General features: G+C 43.1%; 2 protein-coding genes across 2 annotated transcripts; both read left to right on the top strand.

Moving 5' to 3' along the window:
• Positions 1 to 461: 461 nt before the first annotated feature.
• On the top strand, positions 462 to 14,697 carry pcsk1 (proprotein convertase subtilisin/kexin type 1). The gene is made up of 14 exons (XM_070839941.1): positions 462 to 851; positions 2,160 to 2,264; positions 2,372 to 2,494; positions 5,546 to 5,692; positions 6,753 to 6,829; positions 7,605 to 7,693; positions 8,008 to 8,180; positions 8,525 to 8,737; positions 8,884 to 8,984; positions 9,131 to 9,364; positions 10,538 to 10,695; positions 10,795 to 10,928; positions 11,043 to 11,204; positions 12,421 to 14,697. The coding sequence occupies exons 1-14, from the start codon at positions 663 to 665 to the stop codon at positions 12,838 to 12,840; spliced, it is 2,325 nt and encodes a 774-aa protein (XP_070696042.1). The 5' UTR covers positions 462 to 662; the 3' UTR covers positions 12,841 to 14,697.
• Positions 14,698 to 16,016: 1,319 nt separating this feature from the next.
• Positions 16,017 to 19,406, top strand: LOC139218722 (globoside alpha-1,3-N-acetylgalactosaminyltransferase 1-like). Its single transcript, XM_070850395.1, has 4 exons — positions 16,017 to 16,075; positions 16,288 to 16,332; positions 17,409 to 17,471; positions 17,798 to 19,406. The coding sequence occupies exons 2-4, from the start codon at positions 16,299 to 16,301 to the stop codon at positions 18,721 to 18,723; spliced, it is 1,023 nt and encodes a 340-aa protein (XP_070706496.1). The 5' UTR covers positions 16,017 to 16,075; positions 16,288 to 16,298; the 3' UTR covers positions 18,724 to 19,406.
• Positions 19,407 to 20,835: the final 1,429 nt, after the last annotated feature.

A 20,835-nucleotide genomic window follows, 5' to 3' on the forward strand; every position in this document is an offset into this window, starting at 1 on the left:
AGAAAGCGCAGTCGAGCTGTGGTGATGCGGATTGTCTCACAGTGAAGGGAGGATGCGGCAGAAAGATGCTGCACGACGCCCGCCTCCTAATAATGACAATCATGATAAACATCTACAAGTAAGCGCCTTTATAGGACCACATAGGGTTTGTTTTATTGTTGTGTTTCTTCCCTGCGACTCCTCCTCCTCTTCCTCCTCCTCCTCCTCCTCCTCGGGGACAAACAGCGGGATATTTTTAGTCGGATCTCCCCCCTCCTCCCGTTCAGACTTTCTCCTCCAGGGGCTCAAACTCACATCTTACCAAAGGTAGACGCCAAATTGACGTCAGAGCAGCCGTAATTTGACGTGTGTACGCCCCCCCATCGCGACCACACACACACAAACACACGCACACACACACATACGCACGCACAGCGCACAAGCCAGCCCTCCCCATCACCAGCATTTCCTCTCCTTGGCGGACCAATAACGCGCAGTTTCTCATTCTCTCCACCTCAGCCAGCTGTTTCTTGAGGAATAAACAGAAATCAAACAAGGAGATTTCTTTATTATCACCACAAAACATTTACATCTCGGAGTTCTGGCTGCTTTTTTTGGGAGCGTCTAAGCTGTTTGTGTCTTCATTCACTATTTTCTCCTCATCTGGTTGGATTTCCTCTGAGATGGAAGTGAGATGTCGTCCAGCGGTGATGTGTTGTGTTTTTGCCATCCTGTGCTCCGTGGTCCCCCGGTCGCTGGAGTCCTCGTACGGGGACAGACAGTACCTGAACGAGTGGGCGGTGGAGATCCCAGGCGGACTGGAGGCTGCAGAGGGGATCGCCAGAGAGCTGGACTACGAGCTGGTCCGACAGGTAGGCACCAACGCCCAAAAGAACCACAGCACCAGTTTAGACTTGGGAAAAAAAAAAAAAAAAAGCTTGAGATTAGGTGTGTTGGCAGTTTTTTTAAATGGGTATTATTTATTTGGCGCGATATCAAAGCAAAGTGTGATCTGAATGATGGTGCCACTGTCTCATTTTAATGTCAAACATCCAATTTAACAGCATCCAAAGAGAAACCATGAAAAACAAAATGAATCATGAAATGTTAATGAAGCCTGCAGCCTACAGAATCAGCTGTGGACTGGGTTGTAACAGAGGAGGAGGCAATAGCTGCATCAATTATTCTGCTTTGCTTGATAAGGCCATTAGACTGGAAACTCGTTGCTTTTTTATGATAGCCCAAGAGCACACGCCGCGTTTTCAGCACCCTGCTAAATTAAAAGAGGAGGATTTAATCAATCTGTGACTCACTGTTTACACACTTCTGATGACACACAACCCCAGCCTCTGGTTTTCATTTCCCTGTTCTGTGCGTCCCTGTCTTTTCCCAGCATCTGAGGCTGACTAATGCTGTCTTCTGTCCTGCACAAACACATTAGGGTCCAGGCTGATTTATAAGGGCAGTTCATTCATTTCTATGAGTCCAGTGGCTCTGTCAATGATTAACTGAGCATCCAGCAGTCGTGGGGGCTGAGACGCAGCATGTAAACTGTCTTCTCCCACTGTGTCAGAACCACAAAATCAGTTTTTATAGTACAACGTGTTCATTTATCTACATTAAAGTAAAAGTATCAGCCAAAACATGAGCTAAATGACAGCACAAATATTATACACTGTGTGGTTTAACTGTGTAATGGACACATTGTGACATTACTCAAGGTTTCTTACTGCTTGGCATCAGTTTGTGGCATAAATGTGGATATTACAGGCTTTACTTTCCCAAAAGAGAAGCATAGACCAGGTGTCTAAGACCAGTGCATTGAGTTTTATTGGTTTTCAATTTAGAATGGATAGATATAAAACATGTAAATATTCTATGTCTGATAGTGATCTGATTTTTAATGTAATTTACTATTTATCTCATAAAAAGTACTGACACAGTTTCCCAGTCAAAATAAAGGGCAGAAATTGAGATGTAACACTGCTCTAAACCATTTACTGTCTGAATGAACAAGCTGTTGTGTGCCCCCCACGCTCCCCAAAACTGAATTCCTGCAGCTTTTTGTTAGAGATAATAGTATTTCTAAACCTGCACGACAGGCTTCGGCGACCAGATGGCTGCTGTTGTGTCATTTCCCGTAAAAATATTCAGCCTGTCGGGTGTCTTCCTCTCTGCAGATCGGGGCCCTGGAAGACCTTTTCTTGTTCAAACACCGCAGTCACCCCAGCAGAATGAAGCGAAGTGCCGAGCACATCACCAGGCGGCTCTCGGAGGATGATCGGGTGAGTGGCCACCTTTGGCTATTAGCTTGTCCGGCTCTGCCCACAATCATTTGGTCTCATTTCAAAAAGGCCGAGGGAACCGAACGTCTCTGCTTGTCTGTGTGCAGGTGCTGTGGGCAGAGCAGCAGTACGAGAAACGCCGGAGCAAGCGGGCGTCCCTCAGAGAGTGCAGAGACTGCCCGGTGGATAAGCTGTTCGATGATCCCATGTGGAACCAGCAGTGGTACCTGGTGAGTCTCCAATAACTCAAACCACACAAAACAGCAGGTCGGTTTGTTGCCACAGCTCTGGTTGATAAAATGCACTAGATTCAGCATGTGGCTCAACAATTAATTGAAGACATCTGTACACATTTAAGAATATATTTACTCTCCACTACACTCTCCAGAGCTCCATAAACCACAGATTCAGATTTATATCCAGTCTCTTGGTCATATGGTGTGTACTGGTCACGCTGTCTGTTCACATGCTGCTGGTCTGTTCTCCCCTGAGACTCTCTGCAGCCCTGCAAGTGCTGGACAGCTCCACACTGTTCACTGCTCTGTCCTCACAGGGACCCCGTGCCTCTAGCAGGAGGCTATTGACCATGTGCGATGGTACGTGCACGGGGGCTGTCAGTAAGTTTGTACGCAGCCATGCATGTGTGCAGAAACGCAACCATTAGGATGCAAAAAAAAAAGCCGCTTACTACTTTTCCACAACCATAATCCAAAAAAGTAGGGGAAAAAACATGAAAACAATGAAACAATAGCATGCTATCAAGCAGTACTAGCCAAAAGAGCCATTTGCTTAATTGGTAACACAGCCCATGTGGAGATGAGAGGGGTGGAGAGACTATAATCCAGTAGGATGGAGTAGAGTAGAGCACCATGCATTAAGTCCCAATTTACCCTGAATGGGATGTTTTAGCCCATTGAGGCCAAGTAGAAGCAGAGAAAAGGAGATTGTCACAGCTGTGCATCCCCTTCCGGATCCATTACTAACACATTCATATTATCCTGACCGCAGGCTGACCCCGACATTACCACTTTGATTGACATCTTTACTAATTTGGATCCAGAATGAACTCACCACAGCTCGTACACCTACAGTAGCATTTAAGAGAGGATGGAGTGACTATTTTGGAGACTGCTTATATATTTGTTATCACTCCAGTTCAAATCACTATTAGAGCTGCAACCAACTAACTGCAACTTAATTATTCTCTGTATCCACTGATCTGCATCTGTATTACCCGACTAATCACGTGACCCATAATATGTCAGAAAACAGTGAAAACAGTCAGATGTCTGAACCAAAAGCAACTTAAAAAATGTTAACTGACAAAAAAGTTCCTGTTGATTTTGACAAATAGCACCACAATCAAATGATAGTTTTGTATGTGTGATAACATGTTGGGGTAATATATTATTCAGCAATAAGGTAACAATGATCCTACATTCATTTTAATTAGTAAATCAAGCAACCTAAACTGAATTGAATCTCAGGAAAAAGAGACAATTCATGGAGTCTGAGGAAAAGATCCCAACCACAATGTTGAGCTGCAGGTAACAGACATGATCATATTAGTATTCTCTAAGCACACGCTTGTGGGGCAATAAGAAAACAAATTGAGATGAATCATTTTTGCCGATGAGGGATGATGACACTAATGGAATTGGCCTTAAAGTGCCGCTTAGTGTATTTCCACATCAGCCCGGGTCTGTGTCACTCCACGGGCCACATTATAGTCCATCTAGAGCATCGTGATTCATCCTCCCTGTTGTGTTTAGCTGGGACAAAGATATGTAGAAATGGGTAAAATGCTGGAAAGAAAGAGATGGTTTCAGGTTTCAGCCACTGTGCTGTGATTATGATATTCTTTTTTCTGCAAACGAGGACGTAGAGTACAATGTGACGATGAGGGAAAAGGGTTGGAGGTTAGACGACAGTGACGTCGGCAGCCGTGATGATCAACGACATTAGAGTGAGGGTGGAGCTGGGCCCGAGAACAGGATGAGTGTCTTTATCTTTCACGAGTGCTTGATAATTTAATCAGGGAGTGACTCATACTTGTAGCTTGAAATTCCTCCTGCCAGCATGGCTGTGTGTGTGTGTGTGTGTGTGTGTGAGAGAGAGAGAGAGAGAGAGAGAGAGAGAGAGTGTGTATCCATGGCTGTGCAAGTGTCAGTCTATGTTAATTGTGCATCCAGGGATCTCTTTGCTTGTGTGTGTGTGTGTGCGTGTCCACTTGCTTTATATGCGATCGGTGCAGAGAGATTGCATAAGCTGCTGTGTGTGTGTGTGTGTGTGTGTGTGTGTCTTCTCTATGCATGGCGGGCGACTGAGAGCCCCCTCAGCTGCTATCACATCAACAAGTGAGTCATTTGGTGCTACACCAAAACAAGCAAAACTGTATGAGCTGGTTCGGGAGTAAAAATCCTCTCTAGCAAATTGCCATTGAAACACACTGTGTCCAAGTAGAACATCTGCTCTGTGTTTACAACAAGGTTTGTATTGTATTTACTGTCGGCTGGAGCTGATACTGTCCAAAGAGAAAGGGAGGTAAAGACAAGATGGTAGTGAGAGGACGGGGTGAAAACAGGGAATCAAAGTGGGAGCCAAGGAGAGAAAAAAAAATATACATCAGATGGATGAGTCACGTCTTGGGGTGGCGTTCTGCAGTGTCTGTGCATAATGCGCAAAGAGCGAAAGAGCAAAGTGGGTTCTTTTTTTAGTCGTAGCTGTCTCAAGCTCTGAATCATACTCTTCCCCAGGCAGGCAGGCATCGGCCCTGCTCGCTCTCCCCCAATTCCTGCTGATTTTCCGTGTGAAACAGGCTCTACACCTCACCCCGACCCCCCTCCCACCTTCTCCCCTCACTCACCACGTGTGGTATTAAATAGCCCCGGAGATGGATCTCTGAGTAATCCGACAGGGGGATTGAATGTGAGTGGAACCAGGAAAAATCATGGGTTGAAACACAGCATGTCTGAGCACTGCGAGGCACCTTGTCTGTATATGAAATAATCAGTAACGTTGCTGTATTGGATAACACAAAAGCTTGTGCCATTATGACTCTCTGACAGCAAGGAGTGGACGCAGACAAAAGAAACAATCTAATAATTAATTTCTGTAAAGGTCAGTGAGCTGGAGGGCTTTGCCATGGCTGCCCTTTTTAACACGTATGATAATCCTTAAAGAGCCTGCGACGCCTGGACGAGGTGCTCAGAGATAATACACACACGGCGTTGTGTGAATTACAGATTTGTAATTTTTGCGATTTTGTCCCTATCTTCCAGCAAGACACGCGGACGTCTTCCTCGCTGCCGAAGCTGGACCTGCACGTGATCCCCGTGTGGCAGAAAGGCATCACAGGCAAAGGAGTGGTCATCACCGTTCTGGACGACGGGCTGGAGTGGAACCACACAGACATCTACTCCAACTACGTAAGACACCGTTTCCATGGAGACAGCCTCCGTCGTCTGGGCCTGCCGTTGCCACAGCAACGCTGCTGGTGACACCTTACAAGGCGATTCATGAAGACAGCAACAAATCTTCTATATGATAATGTCTGCAAAGAGCTTTTTTTTTATTTCCTAGATGCAAATTAGGCTTTTTGCTCTGGATTGCTCTTCCATTTTGGAGATGCAGAATTTGAAAACATTTCTAATTCCCCCAAGAATGTTTTTGCCAGTCTGAAGAGGGGGGTGCAGATAATTGCAAGCTGGTCGAAAGCGGGCATAACTGAATGGGAGCTCATTCTGGCAGAGTTTCTCCTGGTAAGAGGAACTCTGAAAGCCTTTCAAAAGCCCCATCTGTGGTTTGCTTTCAAACAGCGCTGTTGCTCTCAGACGCCAGCGCAGGGAGGGGTGGTGGGTAGAAGGGGTGGAAATAAAGTATGACAACAGGGCTGATGGAAACAACTCACCCACTGTAATTAAGTTAACGCTGATTAATCAAAGAGGCTCAATCAACCAAGACGCTCATCCTTAACAATCAAGGCGTACGAGCGGCGTGCATTTGCATAAATTAATAGCAGTCATTTTGAAATGACAGTCACAGGCAAGCTGTTACTGTGAACCACAAACTGAAAGGAAGCTTCAAAGTAACTAATTAGATCTGATTTCCTATCTAATAAGGACATCATTTATATAATTTATTATATTTTCTAGTGAAGGGGAATGATGGGAGAGACGAAAACAGAGGGCAGACGTTTAAATCCTGCTGTCTGTCGACCTATGACACGACCTTCAGGCAAAAAAGACATTCTAAAACAATCTGAGCGTTTGAAGAGATTGCTGTTGACAAGCACCTTCATCCTCAGAGACATTCAAAGTGTTTTTTCATCATCTGGTCGCATCAGTCTCTCCTCTTGTCACCTGTCATATATGTCTCCATGACAGCAGATTGGCCCTGACGAATCTGTGTTTGAAGCCTGATGTGAGCTGATCTTCACTGACGTCACTCCAGCTTGCCTGATGGTTTTTCTGTCTGTTGTCTTTGCAGGATGCAGCGGCCAGCTACGATTTCAACGACAACGACCCGGACCCATTCCCCAGATACGACTCCACTAATGAAAACAAGTGAGTTGACTGTTGAGAGGAGACATGCTTACATTTTTAAAATTTTCCTGGTTATTGCAGGATTCATTCCTTTGTGGTTAGAAATAAAGATATGCAGGTAAAAAAAAAAAAGGCTGAACAAGGTGAAATCAGATTCTACTAAAAGCCTTGAAAATAGGTTTTGTAGTGGATTCATGTTTTCTGCCTCTACTGTGTCTCCTCTCCAAGTGTTTCTCAGACCATACCTGAAGTTAATGACTCATCCTCTGCTAGCTGTCTCACACACACACACACACACACACACACACTCCTCTCAGCCAACACCCTGTGCTCTTTTGTTATCAGTATACTCAACAGTTCAGAGCTTATTCTCTCAGATGAATAACTGCGGCGCAACACAACCAGAGAACCTCTATGACCCCGTCAGCGCGATCAGCATTTTCTTCTCCAAACATGACATTTTAAGAGAGACGTTACTTCATCAAACAATGTAGTGGTGTCTTGTAATGAGCTGTGCATCCTATGAAATAATTACAGCAGGCAAAACACTTAGAAGTAAACACTTGGGAAAGACAATTCAGTGCAATCATAGCACAAAACCTGCACATTAAAAAGAACATTTGCTATTTAAAATTTCTTCAGTGCAGCACTATAGAATGTTTATATGTTTCTGCATGATCACACCTAATAATACAGCTCCGACTGGTGAATGCATGGAGCTAAAATCAGTGAAAAAAATACGAGTTAATGCTTCAATTAGGAGTGCCTGTATATTAAATGTGTCATTTGTTCATAGACATGGGACCAGGTGTGCTGGGGAGATCGCCATGCAGGCAGACAACAATAAATGTGGGGTTGGAGTGGCATACAACTCCAAAGTTGGAGGTAAGAGTACTTTTTAAACAGGCTGCAAAAGAATAGCACACAAAGAGCTTTCTTTTTAAGCACTGCTGTTAGATTCCACTGCTGCACATCCTTGGATTTCATTTACAGCCAGTGGGGAAGGAAGATTTCCTGAAGGAGACCTGATAGTTGCATAATGTCACTCTGCAAAATTACTGAGCTCCAATTCGTCTAAATAATAGTTTGCAATATTAAACGGCCAGCTGGTTCTTAGTGCCCCAGAAACTCCTGCATCTTAAAACACAAACAGCACAAGTGGGCACCATGCTATAACATTCCCATCTCTCTCTGCTCAGGCATTCGTATGCTGGACGGGATCGTGACTGACGCCATCGAGGCCAGCTCCATCGGGTTCAATCCAGACCACGTGGACATCTACAGTGCCAGCTGGGGACCCAATGATGATGGCAAGACAGTGGAGGGCCCTGGCCGCCTGGCCCAGAAGGCATTTGAATATGGCATCCAGAAGGTAAGTGATAAGACATTGAGCCGGTGTGATCTGAGACTGAGGTTCCTAATGGGAGCTATTATGTGCAGCAGTGATAGGAATCAGATAGAACAGAATCAATAAGCACAATGTGTTCAGCTCCCAATGACAAACTGCTGTTGGTCATTGTTAGCAGAGATATACATTAGACAGTGCCTATTACAGCCTGGAGTTACATTGAATTATTACACCCCATACCATAAAATGATTCATTTCCACAGCAGTATTATGGTAGCTGTATTATGTTTGCAATGTAAACTACCTTACATTGCAGGATCTGATACAATAACACGTCCTCAGCTCTCTCACTGTCTCGTCCTCTGCAGGGCCGTGGAGGGAAAGGCTCTATCTTTGTTTGGGCGTCGGGTAATGGAGGCCGCCAGGGTGATAACTGTGACTGTGATGGTTACACGGACAGCATCTACACTATCTCGATCAGCAGTGCCTCCCAGCAGGGCCTGTCCCCGTGGTACGCTGAGAAGTGCTCGTCCACTCTGGCTACAGCATACAGCAGCGGGGACTACACCGACCAGAGGATTGTGAGTAACTGGACCACTTGTGTTATCTCCCCTTACGCCATGTCAAGTAACGTTAGGTGGTTTTGTTCAAGGGACATGTCATGTTATCAAAGGTTATTAATGCATGCATTTCTTTCTCATGTTACACTTTGCCTGCTTGCTTTCAGACGAGTGCTGATCTGCACAATGAGTGCACTCAGACTCACACAGGGACGTCGGCCTCTGCCCCTCTAGCTGCTGGAATATTTGCCCTGGCACTGGAACAAAAGTATGCAAATTAAACACCTGTTACCCGTAATCTGCATGTGGTATTTAAAATGCACGCTACAATGGGTTTAATGTCATTTGACATCTCTTTATCAGTGTCAGTAAAAACTCACCGGCCTACCTCCCTGTCCCTGCTCCCTCTCTCAGCCCAGATCTTACGTGGAGAGACCTGCAGCACATTGTGGTCTGGACCTCAGAGTTCGATCCTTTGGCCAATAACCCCGGCTGGAAGAGGAACGGAGCTGGGCTGATGGTCAACAGCCGCTTCGGCTTTGGCCTTCTCAACGCCAAAGCCCTGGTGGACCTCGCTGACCCGGCCACCTGGAAGCACGTGCCTGAAAAGACGCAATGTATCGTCAGGGATGATTCTTTCCAGCCCAGGTATGTGGATGTCTTAAAGCTTCTCTCATCTACCTTTTGTTTTTTGTTTAGAGTGCTTATCTTTTACATAATGATGAATGTTATCTTTAATCGTGCATATGTTTTTGTCCCAATGCCGAATCATTAGAATCCACTGGTGTGTTCTACACGACAATGTCACATTTTGACAAATTATCTAATTCAAGAGTGCGGGAGAGCTTTATTTTTATTTGTCCTGACATTTTGGGTCCTACAAAGCAGATCAACAGATCAAACTACGCATGTTATTAAAGACGCATCTGTTGCTTTTCGAGCTGAGTCGTGACAAGCTCTGTCAGGCTTAAGACTGGGAGGGCTTTGTGTGCCATTAAAATGAATAGAAATCATTATTATTTTAAATGGTGACAGCTGAGCACGTATAAATTTGAGGTCAGTCATCGGCTCTGAGCACTTGCTGACAAATGCTAATTGTTAAACAATGGGATTAAGTATCTAAATCCCAAAGCTGGCACGCATGGACGAAAACTCAAAGCAAAGAATCCCTCCCTGCTGTTGTCTCACCAGATGTCTTGTTTGCATTCCTTTGTGGATTAATGAGCCATGAAAATTGAGGGCTAAAGCTCGGCTGCCATATTTTGTCCTTGAATCAACCTTTTGATTTCACATTGTTCCACCTGTGGACAGCAGCAAAGACTGACTGAGTTCTTCGCTCCTTTAAGTGTCCATTCTTTGGCCATTTACTTTGGATTATGAGACTCAATAGCACTGACACAAACTTTCCCCATTACCTTGCTACATTCCTGTCTAATCCCAAGGATTTGGCTCTACATTTCCGTCAATGCTTAGTGGTCTACAACCCCCTCCAGCTTTATGCCAGCTTTAATGCGGAAATCCCTTCATTCATGTCTGGGAGAGATGAGGATTAACTGTTTTTGCAAATGAATGACCAGAGGCATCCAAATCTGTCTATGCATCTTACAAATGCTTGTCATGTGCTAAATTATTCCCAAATTTGGGATCGTCTTCAAACTGTCATACAGTAATATGTCATTACAGCAGTAGGTGTAGAGGTAATATGTTTTTCCACCCTTCTGCTTTTTCCGAGACCTGCGTTCGGTAATGAGAGCATGTCAAGGAGCTGCAGGGAGAGCTGTTTGTGTGTCTCATTCCCTGCTATTTTAATGCATCCCACAGGGAGCTGAAAGCAGCGGGGGAGATCACTATAGAGATTCCAACCAAAGCCTGTGCGGGGCAGGAGAACGCAGTCCGCTCATTGGAGCACGTGCAGGTGGAGGCCAGCATTGAATACACCAGGAGAGGGGACCTGCACATAACACTCACCTCCCCAGCCGGTTAGAGACACACACATACAAACACACAAACCCAAACAAACACACACGTTTGAGTGAAATAAGTTCTCAACTGGTTTGTCCCTTTGGATTCTCCCTTAGGTACCAATACAGTGCTGCTGGCTGAGCGAGAGAGGGACACGTCCTCCAATGGCTTCAGGAATTGGGACTTCATGTCTGTTCATACGTGGGGAGAAGATCCTGCTGGTACATGGACCCTGAAGATCACCGACACTGTGAGTTACACATATATGGTGACTAAAAGGATCAATTCCATTCAAAGGAAAACTTGAGATAATAATTAAGTATGAAAGTAAATAATTATAAATTATATTTATATCCCATGATAGTCAGGTCGTATGGAGAACGAGGGTCGCATATTGAACTGGAAGCTGATCCTTCATGGGACGTCAGAGAAGCCAGAGCACATGAAGAAGCCCAGAGTGTACATTCCCTACAACGCTGTGCAGAATGACCGGCGTGGTGTGGAACATATGGATGACATGATGGAGGTGAGTTCACCTGCAACAGAATTTAAAGCTTTAGTTCAGTGACGACATGATAACCTGGTTTATATGTAGAGGGAAGGAAAGATGCTCAGCACACTCACACTCCTGCACTTCACAGAGATAAAGCTATGTGTTATTAAAACGAGACTGAGAATCTGTCAGTCATACCAACAACTCTATGATGTTGTAGTGTTGTTAGTACTGTAAGATAAGATAAGATAAGATAAGATATTCCTTTATTTATCCCACAATGGAGAAATTTCAAGTCAGCAGCAGTTCTGATTCACACATACAAGATACAGTTCACACATACAAAGAAAGGGAATAAAAAATATAAAATATATATATGTTTACATGTACAGTATATACAAAAAATAAGGTATGGTGAAAGAATGAAAGAATTGTACTGTATTCTCAAACTGTATTGGCTAAATTGAATTTTTGACCTGACGATGGAGGAAGGGCCAAAGAATCACCAAACTGATCGCAAATTATCTGAAGGAAGGTGTGAATGTCTGTAAAAAAAACATCATGACAATCCATCTAACAGTTGTTGAGACATTTCAGTCCTTAAAGAGCAGCTTAGTACCCACTGGAAATCTTTTTTTTTGTTGATCCCCAGTGATTTAACTCCTTGCTGCAGTGATGTAACAGTCAATGTGTGTCAGCACTCCGTGACATCACTGTTGGGTGTGGTTACAGGTGCACCAAAACACCCACACGCCTGACCACACCCAACCAGGTGATACCACAATAGAGACTTACATAACTCCCAACATCACGTAACTACAAAAACCTCCAATAAAATCTACAGACATAATCAACACAGGAAGTCTTTATGTGGTCGGATGAATAATTTAGGTTGCAAAGGCTTCACATGTCGTGTAGCATAAGTTTGGCTCATAATGATAATAGCTTACACCATCTTACAAATGCAAATCATGTAATCAGTAATCATTTAAAAATGCAGCAGATTATTGGGGATAATATTACATATAGAGTCCTGTGTTGTGAAATATTGTGTATTGTTTATGGCTCTTAATCACGTGCTCCTCAGGACATTTGAAATTAAATTATGATGCGAGACTATCAGGTTAAATTTGAGAGTGTTTACGGAGTAGAAACGGTTATATTGTCTGTCTTTAGATGTACACTCTGTGAGTCATTCTTTTCTCACGCACCAGTAACACGTCTCCTCTCTGTCTATCTGATGACACAGGAGCCCACACAGGCCTATCTACCTTCAAAGACTGCACAAGCCCCCCTTCCTTCCAACCCAGAGAAGGAGCCCAAAAAGCCCCCAATTTCACCCTACTCCCCCTCCCTGGCCCTGCTGCGCCTCCTTCAGACAGCCTTCAACAGGCAGACGCCGGTCCTGCAACGGGCCCAGACCGTAGCCAAGGCCTCCTCCGCCTGGAGGAAGCAGCTGCAGCCGGACCGGAGCCTCTCTCCTCCAGCAACAAGACTCCCACCTAAGATGCTGTACCAGGCTCTGGACATGATCAACAAGTACCGGGGCCCCGAGGACAGTGTCTACAGTGACTACACTGATGGCTTCTACAGCACCAAGCCGTACAGACACAGAGATGACCGACTGCTGCAGGCCCTGTTTGAGATGATAGATGATGACCGCAAGTGAAGCCTGGAGGAGAGGAGGGAAGAGGGGAGGAGAGGAAATCAGAGGAGAGAAGAAGAAAGATATAAGATAAGGGAGAAGCATGGCTATGTGTTGGTTGGGGAGCAGAGGAACAAGGCGAAGAGAGAAAGCAGAGGGATGGGATCGGGCATAAGAGGACTGGAGGAAAAGATTAAAAAATCCGGGAAAGAGAACTCTTCCACTCAGTTACGTTTTTTTCCCCCAAAAATGCTGCAAAATTGGATCTCATTACCTTCATTTGCCAAACACACATTCATGAATTAATTCTCTCATTCAGTCGTGCAAAATTTGCAGCCCACAGGTGATTCAAAACACGGAGCCTCTCTGCTACAAACTCCATGTAGTGAAAAGTGAAAGCATTTAAATCATGAGAAAGGAGAGCTAGGCCTTGTCTCTCTTCTCTTCACTGCCTGCTCAAGCATGCCACCTTCAGAATCTAAGTTTTGTATTAGTATCTATATATATTATCTAAATATTATTCAAAGACGATGATTGTAAAAGGGTTTTGAAAACACTTTACATCTAAAATCTCCACTTTCAAAAATCCTGTTTCTATTTGTATTTTGTCATTTTTCATAAGTCCCACATGGTTTTTTTTTTTGGTTTTTTTTTTTGGTTTAAATATCTTTCACAATTACGGGACACCTTATGGGTCACTTTATTTACTTTAGAGGACAAATTAAATTTAAAAAAAACTGACATAAAGTCATTAAATAAGAGCCAGCGTGCATTCAAAATGAAGCAAAATTTTAAATTGATCCACAATTTCAAAATGTTTGAACTGTGTTGACAAAAGATTTATTCTCAGGGTGTCGACAAAGCTCGAAAGAGTCAATAGAATCACATTCTGGATTCTTCTAAGTATTAAGACAAATATAGAGAGTGTGAAAGATTGTACACTGAAAAAGCAGACAGGTGAAACGATACAGTTGTACCAATAGACTATTGGAATTGGAAAAGAGAAAACATAACCAACCTCTACTCTGGTAATAATGAATGACACAATGGAGCACCGTTGTTGGAGTAGTGACACATTGAAAATGGAAGAAAAGAAACCGATTAATCTTCTTCTTGTGCAATTTGTTTAATTTTGTATAAGTACAATGCTGCATTAAATGAAATATTTTTCTAAGGATCCTCATAGTTTATGGAAATAATATATACAGTATCAAACCCTTGAACAGTTTATTTTCTTGTGGCGTAGTTCACTCAGAAACTGCAAAGTCAGTGTAGTTACCATAACTACAAATGAACACTGCCAAAATCTTTGCTGTCAAAAAGCTTCTGTGTATTTCAGTGACTGTGCAAATGGCTGACATGTTGTTTGTTCATCATCTGTAATATGCCAACGACAAACAGTTCCTTGAATCCTGGACAGATAATTGCATTAATATTACTTCTCTGGTATTATTTCTTTGGTATTAGCGGACCTATCACATTTCAGAAGCTGACCAGAAACTCTGTAGAATAGGGGCTCTGCACAGCAACCTGCAAGCACATTCATCTTGAACGCCTTAATATATGCTGTAAATGTGCATACTCATCTCCACATGGTGTAGATCAATTTACAGATGCTAGTGTTTATGACCTGAAAAGTTACGAATCCTCTATGCAGAGTCTCTATCCTCCAGCTTGGAACTGCCTGCCCCGCTTCTCTGCCAACACGGTGACAGGAAAACGAAGATGTTTGGGATAACGCTTCATGTGCACCCTGTAATTTATCCGTTCCTTAGTGTAGCCCGTGCTGTTTTCTCCATGTTTTTGTTTTTGACTGATGCTTCAGTCCAAAGTTGTTTACACAAGCCAAAATTATGTTGCAATTTCTGTATGGATGTATAAAAAAAAATAATAATGAGATTTATCGTAATAAACTGCAAAGTGACCTCTTTAGTCTGTTTGAGTCTCTTGCAGCAGCATACAGTGATTCTGGGACTGATTCAACTGCTTAGTGGATGGATTGTTATTATGTTTTTTTCACAAATAGCCATGGTTCCTAGGCGATGAATCCTACTGGCTTGAATGATCTCTTGGCATTCGTGAGCACTTCTGGATGAACTGCAACTTTACATAACTTTGAATTTAGTGCCACCGTCAGTTAAAATTGTCATTTTCCCAGTGTGGTTTTGGTTTAAGACCAAATATCATTTCCACCATCTGTGTAGGGCTAAGTAACAAATCTTGGAGGACAGTGAATGCAGTAAACATTATACCTGTGAAACATCAGCATGGTAGCATTGTCAGTATGAGCAAAAGCACGGGTTCAAAGCACTAGTGAGACTAAAAATGGTCTGTATTTGTCTTCAGTCTTTATACATTAAGTGCAGAAAATAATCGTTTCAAATCGTGAATCGTCCCCAAGCTTGCAAAAACAAGCCATATTGCCTTGCCATAACGAGACACAGTCTTAATTTGGAGTTAGATGATGAAACACAACATTCACAATCACGACACATGGTGTTCAGCAACTAGATGAGAAGTCTCCCTTAGAGGGCTTTTTATTCATAAAGTGTAAAGGGTCTTTCAATATCCGTTGGTAATAATGTTACATAGAATCATAATTTAATTTTAGCTCTTACAGCCTCTTTAAAGTATCTTTAGAGATGTTCAAAGACCTTTTCCATTGTATTTCCTACTGAGTGCCGCCACCTTATGGACAGAAAGAATACGACAGCCTGCTGACGTGAGCTTACAGTAAGACGGCTTTATAATGTAGTATATTATACATAATATAATGTCTGTCTGCCTCCTACTAACTCTCTTCTATACAGGATCCCGAATCACTTGAGATGTACGCTGGCATTTTCTCTAAGGCGGATGCATTTGCAGGAAATATGAGCATTTATTCAGGTTCTTCCAAGAAGTGTTACGTGACTGCCCCTTGCCTAATGTTTATCGTCATACTTCCAACATGAGAAGGAGGAAAGAACGTTACAATCCACTTCTCTATTCACTGCATGGGTAATCTAACCTTTTTATTGTTTTCTTTCATTGTCTGTATCTTGTCCTGCACTCCTCAGCTCCTCCCATTTTGCCCAGATTCCCCACACATCTGGCTGCTTTGGTATTTCTCCAAAACTGAATACTGCAGAAGCCTGAGGGGGAAAATGAGGGGGAGGAGGGGAGGCGGGCGGGGGGGGGCGAGAAAGAAGATATGTGAAGTAAAAGGGAGTGGAAAATATTATAAAAGCAAAGAGAAGAGAGAGAAAGAGGGTGTGAGGTAAGAAAATAATCACTGGTGGAAAACGGTGAGTTAAACAGTGCATTCCCAGGGGGAGACAGAGCAAGCAGGACAGACATAGAGATAGACAGACAGATAAAGACACAGAGAGAGAGAGAGAGAGAGAGAGAGAGAGAGAGAGAGAGAGAGGCTGAGATTTTGTTTGGTAAAAATAGAGGCCTCAGAGAAAGGTTTGTGTGTTTATCCTTCAGCAGGTCACAGTATGGCGCTGTTCCCGTTCTGCAAGACACCCGCAGGTCAGTACAACCTCAGCCACTGCTCCACCTCTTCTGCTCGTGTCATATCTGACTATTTTCCCCTCATCTGTCATTGACTTTGTGACTGCTCTACATGCCCATTTAAACCTCAGTTGGTTTAAAGACATGGAGATTTTGGACTGAGCCACACAGGCCGAAATGCAAATACCAAAGCTTTGTAATGCTTTTCTTAAAGGTTTTCTATGAGCAGTTTGCAATCCTGCAAATATGTCCAGGAAGAATAAATAAGTCCTTGATTAATTAAAGAACTTTTGTACAATGTTTCCTAAATCTCTTGTCTGGCGATGGAGGGAATTTAGCTCATGCAGACAATATGAAGACAAACATCGACATTCACTCACATGTTCTGTCTCAAGTAGTCATCTGCAAACTTTGATTCAGTACCTGTTTTTCTTCATGAAACACTATATTTCCTTCACCTTCTATATTTCTATTAGCTCAGCATCACATGTGGTTTCACCCTGCTGTATCCCTCATCCCTGTTGTCGCTGCTTCTTCATTTGAGAAAGGCCTTTTAGCTAAACTTTCTGAAAATCAGAAAGTGTGCACTGTGATTATTTCATTGTACATCAATAGTTAACCAGAATCCTTTAAGATCTGAGAGTTAGCATTTTATGCAATTAATTTGGTGTCAAATAAAGTAAAAGTAAATTAAATAAAAACATCCCACACATATTCATGTCTTGCGTTTACATTGTATGGGCTACTACTTCATACATTTTAATGCATCATACACATTATTTGGTAAAGATATCAAGTAAATTACATTTTATCTTAGTCATATAATATCTTGTTATGTATACAACCTTTAGAACTACATTGGCTGTACTGTATAAGGTTGCATATGCTTTAAATATTACATTATTTGTGCAATCACTCCCAAAGGGAGTTATTCCTTCAGCACATTGTTCTCATTCCTATGAACTGGACTCATTTTACCTGTCAGGGTTTAAATGAATAGCTTTGTAAGTAAAATGTGCTCACTGCAAGAGTATAGCTGCTTGCTGTGGTTTCATTTAATTGTGCGTGCATCTGTGTGTTTATCCTTCGAACAGGACCAGTCAGAGTGACAAGATTACATCTGGTCCTGTACTGTTTTCTGCTGTCTCTAATCATATGTAAGTGTACTGAAGAATTTGTTCTACTCTAACATGTTGTGCAGGTACACTAAATGCACATGGGAAAATTTGCTTGTGGCATAATAAATGTAAATTAGAACCTTGTTTTCTGAACTACGTGCTAAGTAGATCCCCTTCAGGAAGGTCTATTTTTTGCGTTTTGTCTTGTCTGTAACAGATTATTAGAACTGTCTCCTGTAATATTTCAGACACAGCCATAAGAAAAAAATTGTTTAAATAAGGTTGTGGTACGAAATAAGGTAGGAAAGTGTGCATGAGTGCAGATGGTGTTGGAATAATTAGAAAACTATGATTTGCCCCTTCAGACTTCCTCCATGGACGTAAAGCTGCTGTCAGTGTGGAATCACCTCATCCTATCTTTCACGCTTTGGGACTGGAGAGGGGAAGACCAGTGACAGACATGAAGGTTTTCAAGGTAGCAGTGCAGCAAACTCCCATGGAGACACCATGGGGTGCTCCGTTAGTGTGGGGTGACACCCGTAAGTCAGCTCGGCGTAGGGCTAAATTCGAACACCGGGGAATCCGTACAGGCCTGCTGGCACTCGTGGTGGGGACTTACGCCCAGTTCATCCGACGTTTCCTCTCTTCAGCTGAAACCCACTTTCTCCCTGGTCAGATGGTTACGTACTACATCCTCACAGACAATCCCCGTTCACTAGATCCGCCCATCAAGTTGGGGCCTAAACGACAGCTGAAGGTGGTTCCTGTTGCAGAGCTGCCTGGCTGGGACAGATTGGCCCATCGCCGGATGGCCCTGCTCGCTGATGCCATCAAAAACCCAATCGGCAGCGAGGTTGAATACATCTTCTGCGCTGACATCGATCAGGAGTTTGTGGCCCCTGTGGGAGAGGAAATCCTGGGAGACCTGGTGGCCACGTTGCACCCAGAGCTCTATGGGATGCCTCGAAATACATTTCCTTACGAAGTTGAAGAGGTCTCATCAGCTTGCGTGGAGGAGGACAAAGGAGACTACTACTACACCTCCGAGCTGTACGGAGGATTGGTGTCTGAGATGTACAAACTGGCTCAAGCCTGCTCTTTGCTCATTCTGCAGGACCATGCTAACGGGGTAAAGGCCCGGGGCCTCGAAGAGAGCTACCTGAACCGCTACCTGATTGACCACAGGCCAACCTGCGTGTTGTCACCAGAGTACAGCTGGTGGGACTCGGCCCTGGCTGCTGATGTGCCTGTGCCCAGAGTGATCTCCTTGGGAAGGCAGCACGAGGCTTAAGATAAGCAAAAACATTAAATCAGTGTAAAAGGAGGGTTCTCCTGGCTTGAACCCATTGAAGTATGGATGTTAATCCCCCTCCCACATGAAGAACTACATTTTTATTGTCCAATTTCCTTTTGGAGAGGTTCTCCCCTCAAGTATTATAACAAGACCGGAGATGAAGGGAAAATATGAAGAGGATGCACATATTCCAATCATCTTGATTCAACTCATAATTCAGAGTTTCCATTTAATATTCTGCTCGATTAGCCAATAAATGTAGCCTTCAATCCCGCAGAAGCAAACTGCACAATCTGCTCTCAATTAAAGTCCCATTTGTGTGAACAGTGTCTCCGTGTGCCCACTATCTCTTCCAAAGCAGACGAAAAAGAATTGACCTGTCTCTTTAAACGAAGCACTGCCCTCTCCATTAATGTCAGCCTCGGAGATACTGCTCCAGTGGCTTTGTGGTCAGCAGCGATAACAGTCAACAGTGTAAGTGCACACTTTCCCCGCAGTGGCCAATCATTAACTGGAAGAGCTGCTGTTTCAAGGTCTTTAAATACCAGGTGGGGAATGAATGGATACAGCAGGATGCTGTTTCTCCAGGTTACACCTGTATAGAAGCTGCCATGTTTAAGCGAAAATAGTTCAAATTGAAACTGGTGAAACTGATTCAGGGTGTATTGAAGTAATTTTCCATTAAGAACTGTTGTTTTTCCCATCCATGAGTTGGAGTAAAAGATAAACTCAAATGACCTCATGTTGGTGGTTGTTATGTTTTTTGTGAGTCTGCCTCTCTCTTTCTCCAACACACACACACACACACACACACATACTCCCACATTCACACTCTGTTTTCTCCTCCTTGTGTGCTGTGTTTTAATGGGAGGGTTAAACAGCAGCAGATGGCTTTTTCTCACTGCCAGCAGAGTCTGTCCTCAGGGCCAGATCGCCACGTGGAGTGAAGTTGAAGGTAAACTTCAGATAATCCCTTGAAGCAAATTTTCAGATATTGTGTTTGTTTGTTTTTTTAACTAATCTGCCTAAGATATTGTAGCTTCCCGTCTCCTAACAGCCTGCTCCCATAAACAACATGCACATATAGCACAATATGACCCGCAGATGCTCCTAAACATTGTTATGGTTATTGTTGTTATGAACACTCAGTCACCTATATATATATAAAGCCTTCCTCACATACATGATCCATGCTGAGCCCCCCTTTTCACGCCATAATGCAAAGCAGTTTAAAGAATTCTTGGTTTAAATCCCCGGCATGTGGTTTACTGGTGGTCAGGGAACCTACTGGCAGCAGCAGCATAACCTAAGGCAAAGAAGGAGGCAGTGTGGAAATCCATAGCACAAAAACCTTTACACGTGTAAGCCTGTTTCTATAATTAACAGCAATTAAGTCTTAATGTGTTGAAAGACAACAGATATAAACCCCCCTTGTGCATATATATATATGTGTAAATATATACGTAGCTGCAGAGAATGTTCAATATGAAATTGTCTTAATGCAAAGGGCTAGGCATCATAATCTTCTTTCTTGAGTATGTTTTTATTGTGTGAGCACATTTATTACTTTGCTAAAACGAGCTGTTTGAAAGATGTCTTGTTTTATGACCTGCTGAAACAAAACTCTTAGCCCATCTCTTAGCTTCGCTGTTAGCTGTGTGCCAAAGTTGAACATTTCCTTTGTCCTCTGGTCTTTTTTAGATTTTGTATTTCATGTGAATTCGTCTGGTATTTGGTGGTATTTTTCCTAAATACTAAGACAACATATTATTGACAGCCCTGGGTCATTAGCTGTCATACTGATACTGTGACATGTGCTTAAAGGCAGTAATGTAAAATTTGATTTAATTGTAAATTTCCCCGTCTTGGGACTAATAAAGGAATATCTTATCTTATCTATTTACACTGGGTCTAGTCACGCAGTATAAAGAATTATTAATTCCTGATTAGTTTAATGTGGGTTCGGCTTAATGTCTTAGCTACAGGGCTTTCACCCATGAAAATGGGGTGCAAATCCTCTGTGAGACTAACAGAGATTTACATTAATTAATTTGTAGACTTAGTTAGCTTGTGTCATTTTTTCAGTTACAGATTGGTTATGTTTAGGCA

This window comes from Pempheris klunzingeri, chromosome 2 (genome assembly GCF_042242105.1).
Source record: "Pempheris klunzingeri isolate RE-2024b chromosome 2, fPemKlu1.hap1, whole genome shotgun sequence".
NCBI lineage: Eukaryota > Metazoa > Chordata > Actinopteri > Acropomatiformes > Pempheridae > Pempheris > Pempheris klunzingeri.

Bases quoted from the DNA above. Each gene is read 5' to 3' on its own strand.
- pcsk1 (XM_070839941.1), top strand. From the start codon at position 663: ATGGAAGTGAGATGTCGTCCAGCGGTGATGTGTTGTGTTTTTGCCATC. The intron at 2,495-5,545 runs GTGAGTCTCCAA...CCTATCTTCCAG, and splicing joins GGAACCAGCAGTGGTACCTG to CAAGACACGCGGACGTCTTC. The intron at 8,738-8,883 runs GTGAGTAACTGG...GCTTGCTTTCAG, and splicing joins ACTACACCGACCAGAGGATT to ACGAGTGCTGATCTGCACAA.
- LOC139218722 (XM_070850395.1), top strand. From the start codon at position 16,299: ATGGCGCTGTTCCCGTTCTGCAAGACACCCGCAG. The intron at 16,333-17,408 runs GTCAGTACAACC...TCCTTCGAACAG, and splicing joins GTTCTGCAAGACACCCGCAG to GACCAGTCAGAGTGACAAGA. The intron at 17,472-17,797 runs GTAAGTGTACTG...TTGCCCCTTCAG, and splicing joins TCTGCTGTCTCTAATCATAT to ACTTCCTCCATGGACGTAAA.